The sequence below is a fragment of the Cyclopterus lumpus genome, chromosome 15 (assembly GCF_009769545.1).
Source record: "Cyclopterus lumpus isolate fCycLum1 chromosome 15, fCycLum1.pri, whole genome shotgun sequence".
In the NCBI taxonomy this organism is placed as follows: domain Eukaryota; kingdom Metazoa; phylum Chordata; class Actinopteri; order Perciformes; family Cyclopteridae; genus Cyclopterus; species Cyclopterus lumpus.
Window position 1 is genome coordinate 4,416,640 of NC_046980.1, and position 17,482 is coordinate 4,434,121.

The 17,482-nt window shown below is 49.8% G+C and overlaps 1 protein-coding gene across 1 annotated transcript; it reads left to right on the forward strand.

Annotated features, from left to right (window-relative positions):
• The first annotated feature begins 768 nt into the window (after positions 1–768).
• On the forward strand, positions 769–12,620 carry gfra1a (gdnf family receptor alpha 1a). Its single transcript, XM_034552472.1, has 5 exons — positions 769–832; positions 1,316–1,624; positions 2,583–2,663; positions 12,016–12,141; positions 12,562–12,620. Exons 1-5 carry the CDS (start codon positions 769–771, stop codon positions 12,618–12,620), a joined length of 639 nt encoding a protein of 212 aa, XP_034408363.1.
• Positions 12,621–17,482: the final 4,862 nt, after the last annotated feature.

Consider the following 17,482-nt stretch of genomic DNA (forward strand, 5'->3'; position numbering starts at 1 on the left):
AGCTCATTATTTATATTTTTCTGTGCTGTGATATTACCGTAATAAAGGGAGGATGGGGGGGGGGGCGAGCTCTCAGATCGGAAGGTTTGTCTATGTACATTTATTATAAGACAAACAGTACTTTAGTGCGAGCAGAGAGAGGGGGGGGCGGGGGGAGGAGGAGGGAGGAGGGAGGGGGAGGGGGGTTGCAGGGGGGGGGGGCTGGCACTCTCCTCCCTGCTGATCGCGCTGCAGACGGCCAACGCGTCAGGGCTCCAGTCGGCTGTGTGCGCGCTCAGACGCACAGACTCAAAAGAGCATCCCCACCGGCTGGAGTTCGGAGGACACTTCGGACACCCGCTCTCGCCTCCATCCACCGCAGCTCCCGATCCCTTTGTCTCCCGGCGGTGAGAAGACCACCCGCACGGGAGGAAAAAGAGCCAGAAGGACGAAAAGAATATTGAACTCTTCTTTTGACTGAGAGTCTGATAAACTGCGGCGCATCGGGACCGGGCACTTTTCTTTTCTTTCTTTCTTTTTTCTTCTTCTTTTTAATTGTGTGTGTGTGTGTGTGTGTGTGTGTGTGGAGAGACAATCGTTGTTCGCATGAGGGGAGTCGGAACCGTGTTGTACAGCGGAGCGCGGCGCGCGCACTGCTCCGTCTTTCCAATGGATTTCAGCACAGTGGAAGTACCCTGGGAATCAAACTACTGTTGAGTCGCTTTCAGCTCCTCGCGAATTTCATTCCTCCCCAAAAAAAAGGAGTTTTTCTTTTTCTTTTTTTTAAAAATGTTTCACAAGAAGAGGAAGACGATGATCCTCCAAGTGCTGTACGTCCTTCTGCCTCTTTTGGGTGAGTTTACGCCTTGATTCATTTCCCACCTCGAATATACATCCCAAAGGTGCGTGCGGGGGGTTCAGTGGCTGTATGCATTGTGAGCGTTGTTTTTGAGTGTGTGTGTGTGTGTGTGTGGGGGGGGAGCTGCTCACTGAGAGTCCGGGTAACGTGTGCAGGCTGCCGTGGTCCAAGATACCGAAGTCGATCAGGTGCTGCCCCGTCAAACAAACAGTAACCAACGCCAGAGCAAATCTTCACTCTCATCAGTGTAAAAGTCTGCAAACTGCGTCACGAAGTTATGAAGTATGGCACGAAACCGATCTGGATACAGTTCCACGCCGATGCAGCCTGTGTGTGGGTTCGTCCCTGGCGAACGTACACGTGCGTCATTACGCACCTACACTTTTATTGGTATTATTCACTTCGAAAGTGTCTCTTTTTTGTCTTCTTTTTTTCTTACCCCCCCCCCCCCTCCTCCTCCTCCTCCTCGCCTCCCAGATGTGTCGTCGTGCGCGGAGGAGAGCGCGCGCGCCGCCGGGGCCACGCGGCTGGACTGCGTGAGGGCCAGCGAGCAGTGCCTGAAGGAGCAGGCGTGCAGCACCAAGTACCGCACGATGAGGCAGTGCGCGGCCGGCGGCAAGGAGAGCAACTTCAGCATGGTGGCCGCCATGGAGGCCAAGGACGAGTGCCGGAGCGCCGTGGACGCGCTGAAGCAGAGCCCCCTGTACAACTGCCGCTGCAAGCGGGGCATGAAGAAGGAGAAGAACTGCCTGCGCATCTACTGGGGGATCTACCAGACGTTACAAGGTGGGGTCGGCGCTGCGGATGCAACTTTTCTACTCTACACAACAACAACAACAACAACAACAACAACACTTTAGCATCGGGTCATGTTATTAGTCAGAGTACGGTTTGATGCCACGTGTGTGTATAAAAGGTTTATTAAAGAAGACGCAATAGCACAATATTAATGATTCATTTGTTTTGGAGGGGAAGGGTTAAAGGGGGGGGGGGGCGGGCTCTGCTTAAGTCCCTCGGGGGTCTTTGTTTGGGTGCACTGCTACATTTAGAGTATGCCCTGCAGCTATTAATGTACAACAAAAAAAGGGCCACCCCCATATAGGTTTTTTCTAATCTGCTCAGTAAAGGGGTGGTGTGGGGGGGGGGGGGGGGGGGGGGGGGGGGGGGGTCAGTTGCCCGGCTCCTCCCACTGTTGTATGGACTGGGCAACCATCAGCCCTCACGCTCCCTCCCCTTCCAACTCCATGACCCCTCCCCCCCTGTACCACAAGCACAACAACTCTAAAAAGTAGCACACATCTTTTTATCTATTAAAGCGGTCCACTGCGTTCAGCTTTCATTCGAATGCCCCCCCCCCCCCCTCCTTGACTTGGTTCAACAAGATACTCCTTGACCTCCCAAATCACTTTCCTTGAAGCTAATGGAGCGTGAAGCCCCTCAGCGCTGGCAGTGCCATCTTTAAGTGTTGATCATAGCAGGGGGGGGGGGGGGGGGCTTTCGGTCTCTAAAACTGCATCCAGTGGGTCGGCCTCCAGTTGCGCAACACAGCTGACCAACCTGCCTAATCAAGCGTAGGGCTGTGTGCCAGCGTGGCTATCGACTGACCCGAATATACCTCCCTCCCTCCCCGCATGTCACTTGCAGGCCAATGTGAAGGGGTGAAAGATGAAAAGAGGGATGTTGAAAACAATATCTATATCTATATCTGTACATCTATAAACACATCTTCTTGTCTCCATCGCAGGCAATGACTTCTTGGAGGATTCTCCGTACGAGCCCGTGAACAGCCGTCTGTCTGACATTTTCCGCCTGGCTCCCATCATAGGTAAGAATGAAACAAGAAAACAACAACAACAACAGCAGCAACAACAACAATCTGCTCCCGTGGAGGCTTTCACTCCAATCTCCTTCCCCCCACCCCGCCCCCCCTTTTCGGATATTTTAATTTCTCTCACTGTGCATGCTCTCACCGAAGGTGATCTGTGTGTCAAGTGTGTATCCTCCCTCTTCCTCTCCGCTACATCTGTCTCTCTCTCCGCTCGTCTGCTGGCTGGAAGTGACCTTGCACGGGGAGCTATAGTTCTGAGTCTCATCGAGCAGTGGTTAAATGCTTCAGATGGAGAGGGGAAGAGGGGGTGGGGGTGGGGGGGGGTCCTTCGCCGTGGTTGTGGCGAGCTTCCTCTTGTGGCTGTCTGAATCCACTTGTTGAAAAGGAGCCGCTCTGTGAGTAACGCCGGAGCGTGACAAGCATTTTCCTGTTTCCCATTCGTGTGTGTGCGTGTGTGTGTGTGTGTGTGTGTGTGTGGGGGCGCACGCGCGATGCCGACAGCTTCCTCTAGATGGCGACGCTATTCCCCGCTTCACGGCCACACGTCCCCTGTGTGTGGACCCCACAGACGAGGCACTGTCGTTGGGGGGCATCTATGAATACGGCGCTGCAGGTGATGAGCGGCGTGTCAAAATCAAACAGACACGCTCCGCCTCCACAACGCTGGTATTTTGACCCCTTTTGATAAAAGAGGAGCCTTCTTTTTTTAATTTTTTTATCTCACAATAGGCCCGATTTGCCCAGAGCCAATGTTTTCCTCCTATAAGTGTGGGGGGGGGAGGGGGGAGATCACGATGTGGGTGGTGAGACGGGAGATGAACAAAAATCTTGGCCAACCGGGGGAACCGGCTTCACGACCAATTTGCGAGACAGCGGCTGAGAACGACGGCCTCCTCTCTCCTCCTAGCGACTGTGAGGGGATAAAATTGAGGACTTTCCTCGGAGACCCCCCCCCCCCCCCCCCCCCCCCCCCCCCCCCCCCCCCCCCTGCACACGCCACACTTCATACTTCCCCCCCCCCCCCCCCCCCCCCCCCTTAATGCGTTTTAATACGGGAGGACGAGACACCCCGCGGGGGGGGGCCCATCGGTGCTGGAAGGATCATAGCTCACGTCTCAGGCAGGTGGCATCTATCGCTCCACGGTCCGAGCCTCAGGTTTCTAGAAAGTGGGAACAGACAGATTTATGGTGTCATTCTCATCGTGAAGGCAGGCCAGCTCCTTTTTTATTTAACTTTCCAAATGCCACTCGGATGTTGATCGATTGGCTTTTACTGAATATCTCTCTCTTTGCAAGTGGCAGAGATCAGACGTCGTATCGGCGAGCGGCCCGAGAGTCATTGAAGGACACGACGATGATTTCACTTCATGTTTCATCCTTTTTTCTACTTCTTTCTATTACTTTATTAATTGTTTTAGCACATTAAATGGGGAAAAAAGAGACATTGGTGAAGCCCTCAAGTTGCTCCTTTTGGTCTGACCGACGGTTCAAAACTCCAAAAGTATTCAACGTACGATGGAAATATACCTGGAAGTCCTCACATCTAAAGAAGTTTAGAAAACAAATTTTTTTTTGTTTCATTTTCTCTCAACTTCAGTTCTTCGTGCCCTTCACTTTTTTTGGGGGGCGAGTGATGTTTTTTTAATTTGATTTTTCAGGAGTGAAACCCTATTTAGGAGAATCGTAACATTTGAGGACAAATCCACATCTTGTTTTTGTTTTTATTTTTTATTAATGATCTCGTGACCCCCCCCCCCCCCTCAGATTTATCTTTGGACCCTTTTTGGGACGTCTTCAACCACTTGGGCCTATAGTTTCCAAATACCTTTTCTTTCGTGGTAATTGACACCTTTGCATATCTCTCTCTCTTTTAGCCCGGCGTCATTAAAGTGCAGCTTTAATGGAGAGCATGTCTTTGTCTACAGCGTCGCTATAGGTGGACGAGTTGCTGGCGAAAAAATGGCGATAAGCGTATAAGACAAAGCGGAAAGGGGACACCGGTCGCATGAGAATAGCATCTGATCATTAGAGGAGAATATTGAAGCGCTGGGGACGGAGGGGTGATGGGGGGGGGAGACAGAAAGCATGGGATCACTCTGCCTCCTTTCCGTGGGACTTAAAGGGGCGAGGCGACAGGAAAAGGGGGCCGCGAGGCAGCGATGATGAGAGCTTAGAGCTCGCTGTCGAGCGGAGAGCTCTAGGAAATGTACTCGGCATAAAAATAAAAAAAAAAACACGCGTACGCAAAGTGCTCTCTCGGGGGGATTCTCGTTTAAAAATATATATATATATATATATATATATATATATATTATGCAAATGTATAGATATCGCCTCTGCGCCTATTTAATTTCCCTAATGCCTCCAACGTTACGTGCACTATTGTACGAACAATGCAAACGAGCCTTGAATGTGAAGTGTGTGTGTGTGTGTGTGTGTGTGTGTGTGTGTAAAAAAATGTTTTTTTTCTCACCGGACTTCTTTATGTTGGAGGAGTGAGTGCAGTGTACAGCTTCTTTTCTCATCCCATCTGACCATGCTTTTTTTTGGGGGGTGGGGGTCTTTTTACATAACTTTATGCTTAATTAAAGATGAAATATGAAATATTAATGACTTAATATTGAAACCATTTTATTCTCCCATGTCCTCAGACTTAAGGGGGTTTCCGAGTCAGCAATCTGTGGGCCCCCTATTTCAGGAGGCTCGGTGGGACTCGGTGATCCCGGGCTATAGGAACAATAGGCACCCGCCGTGATCCTATAATTCCATAATCGGCCCCATTTCTCTCGACTGAAGTGACTAAGCCCCGGTGACACCCATACGTACAGCGCACAGATGCACACACACACACTCAAACACACACACACACACACACACACACACCCGCTGTGCCCCGAACACCTGTTCCCCTACACGGTGCCCATAGGCGTCAGTCTCATTTCATTAGAGAGACACGCCATCTTGGCCACAAGTAGACTGTGTGTGTGTGTGTGTGTGTGTGTGTGTGCACGTGCACCTGACGTGAATATAGGCTGTAATTGCTGATTCACAAACAATCACGGAGGGGATAATTAGAGATTTAAACAAAGCGCCATTTCATGAAGCTAAACACGCTTCTCAGAGCTCATGTGAGAATAATACAGAAAAACTTTTAACGCTCCTTTTCCGTCTTATTTGTCTTCATGTTTTTCTGTCTCAATCGCTAACAATGAGTCGCAGTAAATCTCCGGGAGTGGCTTTGAACATGTTTAACCGTGGAAACAAGGTGTTTGAAACACGGACATCGTAGAACACGTCATCTCGAAAGCGGTCCACGTTGGATTCACTGCAACCCCCTGTGTGCGAGTATAGAAGCATGCATGTGCACTGTTTCTAGTTGTTTTTTTCCTCCCGCACTCTGGTAAAGTAAAGCGAATGCCGATGTGCCTTTTTAAACGTGCATTCTTTCTAATAACCACCAGGGGGGGGGCGGGGCGAATCCTCTGGTTTGCTTCTATAGAAGTCTATGGGGGAAATCACCCTGCTTCTCACTTGATGCCCTACTTCAGTAAACAGTGTAACAACCGGTTCACGGTGTCAACACAGCCTTGTAAAAAGACAATTAAACAGGGCCTGTGTTTTTTCCTTTTGGAACTTAAACTTCAGTTTTCAGTCCGTGAAAGTCATTTGTAACAAAAACAAGATGGCGACGACCAGAACGCCAAACTCGAAGGCTTCTAAACATGCTCCACGGAGCAATGGGTCACGCCCACTTCTTGGATATCTCATCATTCTTTGTCCTTGAACTTGTGAGATGCTAGTTGTTGTTTTCCTTTTTTTAAAAATGGGTAAACAGAAAGGTGGACGTGGTCACGCTGAGCAGAAGAAGAAACCCCAAAAAATAAAATAAAATCGTTTTCGTGACTTCACATGAGCAGAGATGAAAATGGCCGCCTCGCTCGTGTTTATGAATCACCGATCCGTGGATCCGATCAGAGGATTATATCTGAGATTCAAGTGGACGGAGAGCTACCTACTACTGGACCTACTGGAGAAATCAGAGCGCTGGAGGAAATGGGATGAAAAAGTGACTGTATTCATGAACACTGGACCAGAAACATCTTCTCGAAACATGCCGATCTCTCTCGATCGGCTTGTTTTTGACACTTTAAATATCTAAATAAAGATTATTTGACATGACTGTTTTATTGGGGTAGAGAAATGTAACGCGCTGCAAAAAAAAAGTGACAATGACCGAGAGTGACTTTGGGTTAAACGGGGTTAAACGACGGGGTGGCGGTGGGTGAACAACGGGTGTCACAACATTCACAGACCCCCCCCCCCCACCCCCGTGAATCAAGACCAGCTGATACAACTGCCACGCTCACTCTTATTCTCAAATGTGTGATAAAGTAGCGTTTTGGGCTGGCGGTGCTCATCTTAAACCGATGTTTGTACCTTTAAAAAAAAAAAAAAAAAAAAAAAGCTTTCCGGTAAACACGGATGGTGCGACGGCCAAAAGGCAGAACCTTCATCACCCCCCCCCCCCCCCCCTTACATGTCAACGGCGTCTCGCTTGAAACGCAACTAATTCTGGACGGATTTTGAACGCCGTTCATCTCCAACTTGTGCATGTTTTTTAATTTTTTTCTACAGGAAGGCTGTGCGATAATCAGAAACTGCGTTCTCTGGCTTATAACCCCCCTCCCCCCCACCTCCTTTTCCTCATCGGTGTGTGTCGATGTCTGTTTGACTTAAAATCTCTCCTTTTAAGCTCCGTCCTCCTCCCAGTTGGCTGGTGCAGCGGCATCACCCACTCATAAGCCCCCCCCCCCCCCCCCAATACACCAAAGCTCAATATAATGTGTCTTTTCCATGTGTCAAGACTTCAAACACGTCCTCTTCCAAGCCGCGGTTGCACACACACGTGCGGCGGGCTGTTTGCGAGTGTGTGAAAAACATCTGTAAGTGTGTGTGCCCGTCTGTCAAGCTTCAAATCTAACACCCCCCCCCCCCCTCGGTGCCGACACACAGGGCAGGGGAGGCTGTCAGCACCACTCAACCACTGGCTGCAGAGGAAGTCACTCTCATTATGAGCTGCCAGTGTTTGGAGATAAGAGTGTCTCCCGCTATCTCTTTGCCTGCTCGTGTGTGTGTGTGTGTGTGTGTGTGTGTGTGTGTGTGTGTGTGTTAATGCGAGATAGAGTCGGGCAGGGAATGCAGAGGAGTCGCCGAGGTATAGACACATCATTTATTGTTCTGTATCTTTTAGGGAGAGAGAGCATCCTTCCCGTTCTTTCTAACTTTATTTTTCTCGCCTTTTTTATTCATCCGCAGTCGGTTGACTGATCACACTTTGCTGCTTCTATTTTTCAGCATTTATAGCTGTGAGTTGCTTCTGGATATAAACTACACGGTTTTCCACCAAGCAGATTTGAGTGTTTACTTCACAGAAGTTTTTTGGAAGGAGTGGGCGTTTTCCTCCTCCTCCCCCCCCCCCAGCCTTGTGATGCACCGATGGGCTGATTTGGGATCAGCTCCGATCCTCACGAAAACCGATCATCCGTTTGGACCGATGTAGTTCTAGTTGTGCCCAGTCGTCATTCCTTTCTTCACGCTGGATGACGACGGTGACGTTCACGGGATCCGGCACGCCGATCGTAAAGCATAAAAGAACAAAAAAAAAAACGAGCCGCTCAGTTCCAGGAATAGAGCGGAGCAGCCGATGACGTCACCGGTGTTCCTGGTTTTGGTTTCGGTGTTCCAGTCGTGCACTTGTGACCTCACCAGCACGCCAATATATATATAAAAAAAAAACTTCTTTTTGTGCGTCATCTTCCAGAAAGCTGTAATGAAAAATGACTCAAATCCCAGAAGAAGATCAAATGAAAGCCGCGTCATCGGAAGATATTTTCTGTCACCGGTGCCGCTCCTGGTCTCGCCTATTTATTTAATACTTCAATACTTTTTACTATAACAAATGCATCGACTTGGCTCCCTCTCGTTATTGATGATTTTCACAGATGGAAACGCATCTCCGACCTTCCTCTCCGTCTAAAAAATAGATATCGATGACATTCGTGACGCGAGATGAAACCTTCTCCCTCAGCGGTGTGTCGTACGCCGCCGTGTTTCTGGCATTCCATCCCGTCACGTATCCGATACCCACCGGGTCTCACCCCCCCCCCCCCCCCCCCCCCCCGCACCGGACTTAGTTTGGTTAAATACTCCCAAAATCCACACTTCCGTTACATTACCGTCCCAGAAAACCCCCCTCGTCTCGCATGAAGCCTAATCAATACGGCGCCGTGTTAGATTGGAAACTCGAGGCCGCGTCGACAAGAATCTTATCGATTTCTCTCTCTCTCTTACCGTCTTTCATTCTCTCTCTCCCCCCCCCCCCCCCGCCCTGTTCCCTCCTTCTTCTCCGCCCCCAGTTCTTCCGTTCAGGCCGAGATCAAAGGCTTTATCCTTCAAGGTTTGAGGTGTACAAGCGCTCCGAGAGAAAGAAAACGTCCTTTTTGTAAACGCACCGTTAATATGCAGCGAGGACTAAACCGAGCACCGCGTTTTAAAATCCCAAACCCTCGAGGCAAGGTCGAGAGGAAGAGCACCTTTTCACATTCCACTTCCTTCATTCATAGAGATCCTCCTAATCCAGGCAGCTGGCCACCTAATAAGGCCGCTCCAGCTGCGGGGGGCCATTTTTTTGGGGGGGGGGCAGCTGGATTCCAAACAGCAGACGTATCATCAGGTCGCCCGTCCAATCGCTGGCCAATGGCGCGCGCCACGGGTGGGGGGGGGGGGGCCAAGAAAATCATTTAGTTAAAGGTGGCCACATTTGGGGGCCTCTGATTGGACGTGAAGTGGCGGGGTGATTCATCACACTTAATAAACTGCGGTTGACAGCTGAAATCAGCGTGGAGGGGGAGCGCCTGCCGCTTTATGCCTGCATGCAAATATGGATAATTAACTCTGTTGCAGACACCCACGCAGACAGAGTTCTATGCAGAGAGGGGGGGGAGGGGGGGGGGGTGAACCGGCATGAATACAGACGCTTATACCTTTTTGGTTTGAGGCACGACGGTGATTTAGATGTCCTGAAAACCCTTTTTTTGCATGGCGTGATGTGCAGATATGAGATATTCCCAAAGTAAATCAGACGGGATTAATGACCTGTTTCATGAGCGAAACTGAGGTTATTTTTTTAACCTAGACATCGAAAAAAAAAAAAAAAAACAAGGACAAAATGCATCTCAGTTTTTGTCGAGACCAAATTTTTCGCCAGTTCTTGCATCTGCCTGTTTGCACGTTCACATTCGTTTTCTCTCTCTCTCTCTCTCTCTCTCTCTCTCCCTCTCTCCCTCTCTCCCTCTCTCCCTCTCTCTCCCTCTCTCTCTCTGCATTGCGTTAAAAACGTGGCAAATAACTACGTTTGAGTCGACGGCGTTAATCGCGGCGTGTTATAATCACGGCAGGTGCGCCAAAGCCGCGGCCTCGCGTTAAGCCGCGGGGGGCTCATAAGCCCCCTCGGCTGCACCCGGTCAACTCGACCGGATTAAGTCGCCTTGGTGGGGGGGTGGGGGGGGTGGGGAGGGGCTTTCGCTTTTCGCTTCTTAACAGAATTTCACACTCCGGACTGAGCCGCACCGCTTCATTCTCTCCGAGAAGTGGAGCGTTAAACGCTCCTTCCAGCGCTCGGGGGCAATCGTTGCCGGTGTCTCCGTCCCGGTTTCACACCGCTTGGCCTAATCTCTTTTTTTTTCTTCGTACCGTAGGTTTGAATCCAGCGGAGACGACGTAGTTTCGTAACTGAGACTTCTTTATTCTACTTGCTGCACGAGGCACATGTGGTGAATGGTGGCCCCCCACGATGCAACGCCACCTGTTGCCTTCGTCACCCCATCTGGGCGTTTTATTTTTTTCTATTTGCGCAGTCGTAAAAAGTCAGGGCCTTGTTTTTATGACCGGGGCGAAAGAAATAAATACAGATAAATTGGTTTTTTTTAATATATATATATATATATACTCGCTCCAGTGGCTTTTAAGGTTGAATCTTTTCCGCGAGTGCAACCAGCCTGCAGCCATTAGTGGACCGTGTGGCGATGCGGTGGTTACGTGTGTCATTACAACGCCTCGAGCTCTCATTGTCGGTGGAAGGTTTTTTACTCGCGGTCGTCATGCACAGCTGCTCCGCGGTCTGGCTAGAATCCTTCTTCACGTGCTTATGGGAACCGAGCACCCTTTCTTTTCAAACGGATGTCCCGAGTTTTGCAATTCCTGCAGAACTTATATATATATATATATATATATATATATATATATAAAACACTCTCTAACTAACACACTCTTTGGAGAATAATGGCTTCAACCCTTCTCTCCATCCCATCTCTCCCTTTTGTGCCTCCTCTTTTGATCGCAGCAGCATCCCTGAAAAGCCAACACTCGGCCTTAAACGCACGCAACCAAGAGCCGAGAGTGCATATCACACATACACACACACACACACACACACACACACACACACATGCGCGCGCCAACAGCGTCCCGCTGAGCTCTTGTTCTGTGCCAGTCTCTGTTTGCAGAGATGTTAAATGAGGGGATTGATACATAAATTTGCATTTGTTTCATCCCGAGCCGTCCTCCCAACTAAAAAATCTATAACTGCGTGCCCCCAATTTGCCAGCCTGGCTTTTTCGGATGCTTCTATTCCGGGCTCGCGTTCAAATCGATTCCTCTGGTTTCTCTTCACACGCCGATTATGGTGCGGCGGTGTCGATGTGTAATCTTTCGCTAAACTCCTCCAATACGCACTCGCGGCACACACACACACACACACACACACACACACACACACACACACACACACACACACACACACACACACACACACACACACACACACACGCGCGCGCGCGCACGCAGCGGCTTGTGAACGACACCGACGATGCGTTTGGAGATTCTCGGAGCTTCGTCTTCACTCCCTTCTGCCGCAGATAAGAACTATACTCCCTCAGTGATGTCACGGGCAACCACTCCTCTTTCCTTTGTTTCCTCTTCCTCAGCGCGCCGAGCTGCTCTCACACTGCTCTAACTTTTCACGAAACCTTCAGGATACCCCCCCCCACCCACCCCCACCCCCCTTGTGCTTTCACCTTTTTTACCCACCTGGAAAAAAACATCCAGAATGCGACTTCTGAATGATCTGAATGCTCTCTTTCCTTCCTTTGAGTATCCCCTTTTATCATTTGGACCCTCCCTGTGACCTTTGTGAACCCTGCTGACCCCACTCCACTCCACCCGCCCCCACCCCACCTCCCTCCCTGATGGCTGTTGGTTGGTGGTCCTGAATGAAGCGCATCTCTTGCAGAGGGTGGGGAACCTTGGAGCGTCTCGGCCTCTTCGGGGGGCGCCCGGGGCAGAGGGAGCCCCTCCTTCACGGAACTCCAGGATCCCAGTAGAAACAGGAGAGCTCATCCCAATTGGGCCATACTGGGTAACGACATAGAGCTGTGTGTGTGTGTGTGTGTGTGTGTGTGTGTGTGTGTGTGTGTGTGTGTGTGTGTGTGTGTGATCGTGCATGGTCTTGAGAGTTGCTTTTCTCTGCTATGAACACGGATAGAAAGAAGAGAGAAGAATCGTGTCGTTTTAATTAATGTACAAATATCTTTGTTGGCGATTTATTTGCCAGCTCAAAAGTTAAAGAATTTTCAAACGCAAAACATGGATTATAGTCGGCGTCGCTTTATTAGTAGTAATAATACACAAAATGTATGTTTTCGGGGGCCCGTTTACAACACGCGTAGAAGCAGCTCAAACCGAGCAGGAGCGCACACTGTGGATGATATTTTAATGCACGTATCATCCCCCCGTTCGTACCTTTTAGAAAACCTTTTTGTTGGGTTGTGTCCTGCAGCGGGGGCCAACGTCTTCGGGTGGTCTCGCACTGACGCCGCTCCCACCTGCTCCGTGTGAGACGCGCGTCATGTCAGCTTCCCCTTTTGATGCGTTGATCTGTTCGCGCTCCTCGGTATTCAGATTCAAGACAGTTATAGATTTCGGGGGCTCGTCGGGGTTTGACGTGTCCTTCAGAAGAGCTCCTACAGCTGATGTGCTTTCTGTTGGGGGGGAAAAGAAAGAAGAAAAAAAAACACACCCTGGAGAAGCAGAAGATGCGTCATATTTTGATATTCCCGCCAGTGCCATTTTTGGCTTATGAATTTCCATTTTAGAGGGCAGTACGGTGTCTGTGACTGCTACATTAGTTTTATGGCCAAAAACAGCTTATTGCTGGTGCAAAGGGGGGAAATATTTCATTTTTTGCATCGCGGCCCCCGCCGAAAAAAGGTTTTGCTCTGTGAATGAACTCTGTCATCACTTTGCAATTCACTGGGTGCTTTCAATGCATACATTTGGGTGTAGAGAGAGTGTGTGTGTGTGTGTGTGTGTGTGTGTGTGCGTGCACACGGACACAGGGGTGTGTCACGGTAAAAAGATTATTTTGCGCAAAGATGTTTGTCGCTGTCAAATGCACGTCGACACACACACACACACACACGCGCGCATTCGGACACACACACGCGCGGACACACACACACACACACACACACACACACACACACACGCATGCATGCACAAAAGGCCAAAAGGGGCAAACACAGAAATGCACACTCACTCGGTAACGCACACACGTTCTGCTGGGAGTCCTGCTGAAGGGGGGGATTACATCAATCGGGTTGTGAGTGTGAATCACGCTGAACTGTGTGTTCTGACTAAAAGCTGAGGGCCGACACACACACACACACACACACACACACACACACACACCCCGTCTCCTCGCCTCTTTTCCCCCTCTCTGCATTTCAACCCCCCGGTGGGAGCCTTTCCATCCACCTTATTCCATGCAGATTTTTCAATTTGCGCATTCAACACAGAGTGAGATGTTCAGACGTGGTCGTGTATACCATAACTTGGTTGCGCAATATTTCAATACACAGGTGATGCGGTACCCGATTCACCTGCCGGCGTAGCCGGGATGTGCGGTCGCGCGCTCCCACTGTGCAGAAAGACCAAAAGTAAATGTTGGATTGTGTGTGTGTGTGTGTGTGTGTGTGTGTGTGTGTGTGTGTGTGTGTGTGTGTGTGTGTGTGTGTGAATATGGATTCCACCGAGGGCTTTAACTCTAAATACCGTCCCCCCCCCTAAAAAGATGTGTGTGGTTTAATAAGATTCATCGTCCCAGGTAATAATTGTTTCGGTACGGCGTCCCAAGGAGGATTCGAAGAAGAGTAAAACTTCACGCTCTGAATTTTAAAACACTTTTTACGAGCAGCGCTTGGAGCCGAAAAAACAAACAAAAAAATGGGCCTCGGATCAGATTTCACCTCTTTTGTCTTTTTTTTATTGCGAGTCGAGTTTTCCAAAACCGTAAACTCATCTCCGAGCAACAGATGTCACGTTATTAAAGTGTGAACTTTAGGCGGAGGCCCGGTGGGTGACAAGCCCCTCTTTAAAAAGACCTAATGAAGCGTCCCAGGTGCTCATTTTGAGTTTTTAATATCACAAAGAAACCAACAAAAACAATGCAGATGGCCTTTTTATTAAATGTGTATATGTAAGAATATTAACGCGTGTCGGTGTAGATTCACAGATCGTGATATGTGAATGTTGTTTTAGTGTAACCTTATTATTGTTTTAGGAAGCACACTTATTTAGAAACTGGCACTTTAATACAGAACTTATTAAAGTGCCAGTTTATACACTTTAGTACAATATGTCCAGTTTTGGAGACTTTCAGAGAGAAACGTTGAACTTTTTTACTCGTATTAGATTATATTATATTATATTATACTTTATTCATCGCCAGGGGGGAAATGTCTTGACGCAGCAGCAAAACATATTTTTTTTTTTTTACAATAAAATCAAATAAAATAGCAGGACATATTACATTTAAGAATTTATCTGACACTCCATACATCATAGATTCAGATTTTAAAGATGCATATTAATACAAATCATTCTTTTTGGCCATCCGTGACTCTCTCCACCGCTTGTCATCGGCAGCTCAGGAGATTTTTGGCCACCGGGCCGCGGCTGTCTTCTTTTTTTGGACTAAATGAGAGCGACTAAAAAATCTCCTCCCTGCCTGAAAGAGGGAGAGAGAGCTTATTATAAATCGGCATTCTTAATCAGAGGAGCTCGCCCCCCCCCCCACCCCCCCCACCCCCGAGCGTTTATCTCCTCACTCTCGTTCTTGTGGAACTTTTGCAAAATTCTCCTCAGCCATAACACCAAATACAGATGATTAATTAGGAACGTGGGGGAGGCCTCGAGGTACATATAATATTCAGCTCCGTTAAATGTGTTTTTTTTTTCTTCTTCTAATTTGCATTTTTCAAGAAGAAAACCCCCTTTTCCAAATATTAGAAATAAGGAGAAATATGGAATGTGCGGAGATGCACGTGAAGCGTCTCGGGATTTATTATTATTTTTTTGTTGAACCAGCTGCGGTAAAAAAAAAAAAAAAAAAAAAAAAAAAAAAAAAGGTCACGGAGCATCGTCGGCGACAGTGAGGTATTACCATCTCCATCTTCCTGGTGCGAGGCATCCGGCGCCCGGTCGCGGGTCATAAAGCACCAAAAAAAGAAACAACGTTTGACTGAATTGATACGGCTCGTGCATAATTCATGAGGCCCGAAACGTGTTTCCACTGAGGAGGCTCGTCGAGATGTCTGACTCGCCTGTTGAAGTCCATGTTTTATGTATTTCTCCGTCATGTCATGGCAATATAGCAACATTATCGTGCACGCCATTGCTTTTTTTCTTTCTTCTTCTTCTTCTTCTTCTTCACTATCTGTGAGATGCCGTCTCGAGCCAATTTATCAGTTTATGTGCAAAACTGAAACACGAGAAAAATAGCGCATTATGTGCTCGAAATCACGCACCGAAAGCCCCCCCCCCCCCCCCAAAAAAAAAGACATTGATTTTCATTTAGGATACATTGCCTCCTGTATCGTGACATTCTAATTAATATTTAGAAGAAAGGATAATGACCGAGGGAATGTGAGCTGGAAATAACACACGGAGAGAGTATATTGTGATGATTGGAGCTGACGATGCCACCTAAAGGGGATGGAGAGCTGTGTGTGTGTGTGTGTGTGTGTGTGTGTGTGTGTGCTGCTATTATTCATAGACGTAGACGGATGTGGTGTGAGTGGTTTCAAGGTCAGAGAAGACAGTAAACAGTGTGGCTCGCTCTGACCCGGAGGTCGACTCGCTCGAGGCTCGGCGGACCGGAATGTTTTTTATTTTTATTTATTTTATTTATTTATTCTCCAGACTCGTGCTGTGATAGAGACACCGATGAAAAGGAAAAGAGCCGTGACAGAGAAGGAGTCTGTCCGTGTCTCCCGGTGAGTCGGCGTCCATCATGCGAAGAAGCCCCATTATTCACAGCTTCACATTGACCGGGAGCACGGGAGGGAGAGGTGGAAGGGACGTAGTGTGCAATAGGACTAGCGAGGTGGGAGGGGGAGGGGGGGGGGCTTCTCTAAGCATGTGTGTGTGTGTGTGTGTGTGTGTGTGTGCGCAGGTGTTTACAGGCTTGAGCGTGAAGTCGACCGCGTGGCGTCCCGGTGTGTGTGATTCACAACAGTCTGCCGCCGTGCCAGCGGAGCGTCTGTTTTTAAACCACCGATGTCAACACACAAACACACACACACACACACACCAAAGTACTGAAAAAAGGGGTGCTCCCCTCCCCCACTGCTCCCAGTATGCAGCGATGGTGGACTCCGACCCCGACGGGCGGCATGACGCGGACCCCTGCGGAGCGGCTTCCTACAGTCCCGAAGGACGTTTGAGAACGTTTGTTGGCAGGAAGTGGCGACATTTTGCTTCGTAAACGTTCGCAATTGTAAGCTTTGGAAGACGGCGGTGCAGAGGAGGAACCGTAGAGACCGGCGGTGCGGAGGAGGAACCGTAGAGAACGGCGGTGCGGAGGAGGAACCGTAGAGAACGGCGGTGCGGAGGAGGAACCGTAGAGACCGGCGATGCGGAGGAGGAACCGTAGAGACCGGCGGTGCGGAGGAGGAACCGTAGAGACCGGCGATGCGGAGGAGGAACCGTAGAGACCGGCGGTGCGGAGAAGGAACCGTAGAGACCGGCGGTGCGGAGGAGGAACCGTAGAGACCGGCGATGCGGAGGAGGAACCGTAGAGACCGGCGATGCGGAGGAGGAACCGTAGAGACCGGCGATGCGGAGAAGGAACCGTAGAGACCGGCGGTGCGGAGGAGGAACCGTAGAGACCGGCGGTGTGGAGGAGGAACCGTAGAGACCGGCGATACGGAGGAGGAACCGTAGAGACCGGCGGTGCGGAGGAGGAACCGTAGAGACCGGCGATGCGGAGGAGGAACCGTAGAGACCGGCGATACGAAGGAGGAACCGTAGAGAACGGCGATGCGGAGGAGGAACCGTAGAGACCGGCGGTGCGGAGGAGGAACCGTAGAGACCGGCGATGCGGAGGAGGAACCGTAGAGACCGGCGATGCGGAGAAGGAACCGTAGAGACCGGTGGTGCGGAGGAGGAACCGTAGAGAACGGCGGTGCGGAGGAGGAACCGTAGAGACCGGCGATGCGGAGGAGGAACCGTAGAGACCGGCGATGCGGAGTAGGAACCGTAGAGAACGGCGGTGCGGAAGAGGAACCGTAGAGACCGGCGATGCGGAGGAGGAACCGTAGAGACCGGCGATGCGGAGGAGGAAACCGTAGAGACCGGCGATGCGGAGGAGGAACCGTAGAGACCGGCGATGCGGAGGAGGAACCGTAGAGACCGGCGAT

Excerpts from the sequence above, each read along its gene's own strand:
- gfra1a (XM_034552472.1), top strand. The coding sequence starts at position 769 with ATGTTTCACAAGAAGAGGAAGACGATGATCCTCCAAGTGCTGTACGTC. Across the intron at positions 1,625-2,582 it reads GATCTACCAGACGTTACAAG|GCAATGACTTCTTGGAGGAT; the intron begins GTGGGGTCGGCG and ends TCTCCATCGCAG. Across the intron at positions 2,664-12,015 it reads CCGCCTGGCTCCCATCATAG|AGGGTGGGGAACCTTGGAGC; the intron begins GTAAGAATGAAA and ends CATCTCTTGCAG.